Source organism: Beta vulgaris, chromosome 8 (assembly GCF_026745355.1).
Source record: "Beta vulgaris subsp. vulgaris cultivar EL10 chromosome 8, EL10.2, whole genome shotgun sequence".
In the NCBI taxonomy this organism is placed as follows: Eukaryota; Viridiplantae; Streptophyta; class Magnoliopsida; order Caryophyllales; family Amaranthaceae; genus Beta; species Beta vulgaris.
Window position 1 is genome coordinate 3,535,105 of NC_079209.1, and position 4,065 is coordinate 3,539,169.

Below are 4,065 nucleotides of genomic sequence, written 5' to 3' on the forward strand. Positions count from 1 at the left end.
TAGTGAAGGGCTACGGTTAGCCAAAAGCCGCAGCCCTATAAGTAATAAAGGGTTGCGGTTTTTTTAAAAGCGCAACCCTTTAAATAATAAAGGGCTGGGTTTAGAAAACCCAGCCCTTTATGGGCTTTTTTTTTAAAATGACTTTAATTTAAAAGAAATTGCAAGGGCTTTAGGGTTTCTCACAAATTAAAACTCACCCTCCTCTCTCTCTCACGCACGCCTCTCTCACCCTCCTCCCTTCTCTCTCACGCACGCCTCTCTCACCCTCCTTCCTTCTCTCACCCTCCCTTGTCATCACCATGTCGGTCATCATCTTACAACAATAACAACAACGACAACATCAACAGACGTAGAAAGAGGAGAGAGAAAGAGAATACCTTCTATTCGGTTATATTCCTTTTCTTATTATTAATAGTTACTCTATTTACAGTTGAATCTCGAAAGGAAGGCTTTGTTTTTACCTTCTATTGGTTTATTATCATTTGTAAAATTAAAGGTAACAGTCAGTAGTTAGATAATGATATTGAAAGGCATGAGGAGTTTGGCAGTCGGAAGAAGGATCATGAAATGGAGCAAGGGGATCCAGGAATTTCGACTGTGCTGGCTTAGTTTTCATTCGTTTTTTTCATTTTCGTTTTTTTTCATTTTTCTTACTGTAAATTTCGGCTGTTCTTGATATGTAATTTCGTTTTTTTATTTTCGTTCGTTCTTGTTGATATATAATTTCGTTCATTCTTTTTTTTTTTTGACTGTAGATTGTAATTTGATGTTCTTGTTGATTGTTAATAAATAATTTCGTTTTGTTTGTTGATTCATTTTTTTTGTTTTTTCTTGTTGTAAATTTCTTGATATATTTAGGAGTAAAAAATTGCCAAATTTTTTTTTTTTTTGGGTCAAAAAGGCTGCGATTATGGTCAAAGCTGCAACCCTTTGTAAAAAGAAGGGCTGCATTTTAGGCCCAAAACCGCAACCCTTCATTGTGAAGGGCTACTACGGAAAGGGCTGCTGGCCAAAAACGCAGCCCTTAGACCTGTTTTAATCGCAGCCCTTTCGTTTTTTTCCACTAGCGATCCAAGAACAAAACTAAATAAATTCACACCAACCAACGTATTCTGAAGCGGATACGATCTTTTTTTTGCAGCATTAACCCACATGATAAACACTAAAACTACGTAACAAACCTTTACAGAACTATTCAAGAAGTGAAGTAAAAACCACAACAATCTTTTGGAAGTGGTTACCAGCAACTACTTAAACAGTACCATGCAATAATCTTTCCCATTAATTATTGTTCTTCCTTGTTAAAAGACGTACATGCACCATACTGTCCTACCACTCTTTTTTTCTCTTCTCCCTATCATATCTTCTACCAACAATAACACCCGACAACATCACAGTAGCTTAAAAAGAAGACAAACCAGCAAAGGCATGGGGAACTAAATAAGTAAACTTTCGAAATTTGAACTATCATTTTTTGACCACTCACTAGTCATTATACTACTAGAACTACTCACTCATTCAGTCACTTGCGGAGATTGATATATTTATCCATTGAACAGACTACTCATAAGAAATAGACGACTATAAAATAATTAATTCTGATGAGTTGTACTCTACTAATTATTAAAATCTATATCTAATGGGTGGATCATCCGCTGGATAGATAAAGTTTTTCCGTCACTTGGTACTTGCTAGTGTTTGTAACACTTTGGAGGCTCAAAGGCCAAGGGTCCCACCGTGAAGAGAGAGAAGGGCAAAGGTTTAGGTGGTGGGGTCAACTTTTTGTTAAAGAAGAGAAAAGCGCCTGAAACTCCACCGTTGAGATTGGTTGCATGGGAGCAGGGCCCACCTTTCTTGGGCATTTCTATTAGGAAGACTCGGCATTTGTGGACCCCATAGGTGGTGATGTATTTTGGGGCTTGCAAGAAGAAGTACCCATTCTTGTCTGTTGTTGATGTCTTCTTTATCGTGTACTTTGTGTTCCTGCACCTTAACTCTACCGTTGCTCCTGCATTCCACAACATTTTTACAAGATTAATAAAACAATAATATCAGGTATATTTTGTATACCTTATTTTCGGTATTTTACAAGAAAAAACAAGTTCAAATAAGTTTAGATTAATTCTTATTAGAACTAACAAATTCAATTTACTAAAAATAAGTAAAATTAAAGTTTATTAATTAATTTTAAAAAAGTTCAGATCAGGTTTAATAAACACGAATAAAAAGACTAATAAGTTTGAAAATTATACAACTTATCTCCTAAAAAATAAATATATCATTAAAAAAATAGATATAATATTTGAAAATTATACAACTTATCTCCTTAAAAATATGTATTTAACCAAATGTCTAGATTATTCTGGGACGGGCATTAACTTGTCCGCTTTGAAAGTACATAATGTGTTTTGGGCACCATACCCCATTTTTCTTGGCCAAATGGAACAAATAAAATATTTTTATTTTCTTAAACCTATTATGTATTTCATTCATTTCTGAATAAATGTTACATTTACGTTTTCAAGTAAGTATGTAATCCAATATGCTTATTAATTATTAATATTTTTAATTGTACGCGTATGAGTAAAATTTATAAAAAGTTGATATTTTAAAAGTATATATGTGAAGATGAATCCAACACTTATTTTGATCATTATAAATTTATAATAGCAAGAAAATAGAGTATAAATTAGTTAAAAAATATTATCAATTAACTCAATGTAAGACTTAAGACTAACTTACAAGAACCAAGTTTTATTTTGAAAATTTTCACATGTTTCACCAAAATAGTTACACTTTATCAAATGGGGTTGGCGTGAGTGATTAAGGCCTCTCGCTTCTTAACCAAGGTCTCATAGTCGAGCCTTGGATATGGAAAAAATTTCAATTGAAAGGAATACTGCCCTTTGAGATACCCATTCAAACTCTCACAGGAGATTAGTCCACTCGCCCAGAGCGGTGGAAACTCATCGTAGTAGGAACAAAAAGTTACACTTTACTTTTTTTAGTTTAATTCTGTTACGCCCATCTTGAAAATATAGCCCCATAAAAACCTTAAACAATAATGAGAAAAAAAAGGAGAAAGAAACAAACCAGAAAGAGGAGAGGCACCCAAGAGAGTATCAACACCAGCATAAGAACAGTTCTTACAGTAAACAACCCCTTGAACAGCAACCAGTTTCCTCGGCAGCGGCTTACTATATGGAGCTGGAGCCTTAGTTGGCGGCTTGGCACTGTAAGGAGCAGGTGCATGAGCCTTAGTTGGCGGCTTGGCGCTGTAATGACCAGGAGCATGAGCCTTAGTTGGCGGCTTAGCGCTATAGTAAGGAGCAGGTGCATGAGCTTTAGTTGGTGGCTTAGCACTATAGTAAGGAGCATGTGCATGATGATGCGCCTTAGTTGGCGGCTTGGCGCTGTAAGGAGAATGAGCGGGGGCATGAGCCGAAGTAGGTGGCTTGGCTGGTGAGTAAGCCGGCGAAGGAGAGGGAGAGTGGTGGTTATGGTGGTGGTGGTGGTGGTGGGAAGGGGCGGGTGAAGGTGCTAGAGAAGGAGCAAAAGAGTAAGGATGAGAGTGAAAGATGGGAAGAAGCTCAGCAGAAGTTGCAGTAAAGCTGCTTGGTATTACTATTACAAGTAATGAGATTAATATTGCGCATGCTTGGAGAAGGTGAATACTTCCCATTTTCTTGCGAGAGTAATGAAGAGAGAGAGAGAGAGATATAGTAGAAGAATGTGAGTGAGAGAGGTGTGGTGCTCACTACTGTATTTATAGAGGGTTCAGGTATGTTGTGAACGTGAAACTCTGGAATTTACTCCTATAGTATAAAGTATGAAGTGTAGACTGTAGTTACAACGGTTTTTTTTTTTAGCAATAGATGGGTTAAAGATTTTTAACTCTAGTAAAAGATGCATCAGGCATGGGAGACTAGGAAGTAGGATGTTTTGAAATGATTCATGTACCATGGCCCATGGGTAAAAACATACTACTTGTGTACTCAGTACTCTTAATTTATTACTTCTATGAGGCTATGCATGATGATGACTCGCTTTAATTTTATTGTTTAC

General features: G+C 36.4%; 1 protein-coding gene across 1 annotated transcript; it reads right to left on the reverse strand.

Annotated features, from left to right (window-relative positions):
* Positions 1–1,259: 1,259 nt before the first annotated feature.
* Positions 1,260–3,744, reverse strand: LOC104884761 (non-classical arabinogalactan protein 31). Its single transcript, XM_010669450.3, has 2 exons — positions 3,094–3,744; positions 1,260–2,008 (listed from the first exon to the last, which is right to left on the reverse strand). The coding sequence occupies exons 1-2, from the start codon at positions 3,680–3,682 to the stop codon at positions 1,692–1,694; spliced, it is 906 nt and encodes a 301-aa protein (XP_010667752.1). The 5' UTR covers positions 3,683–3,744; the 3' UTR covers positions 1,260–1,691.
* Positions 3,745–4,065: the final 321 nt, after the last annotated feature.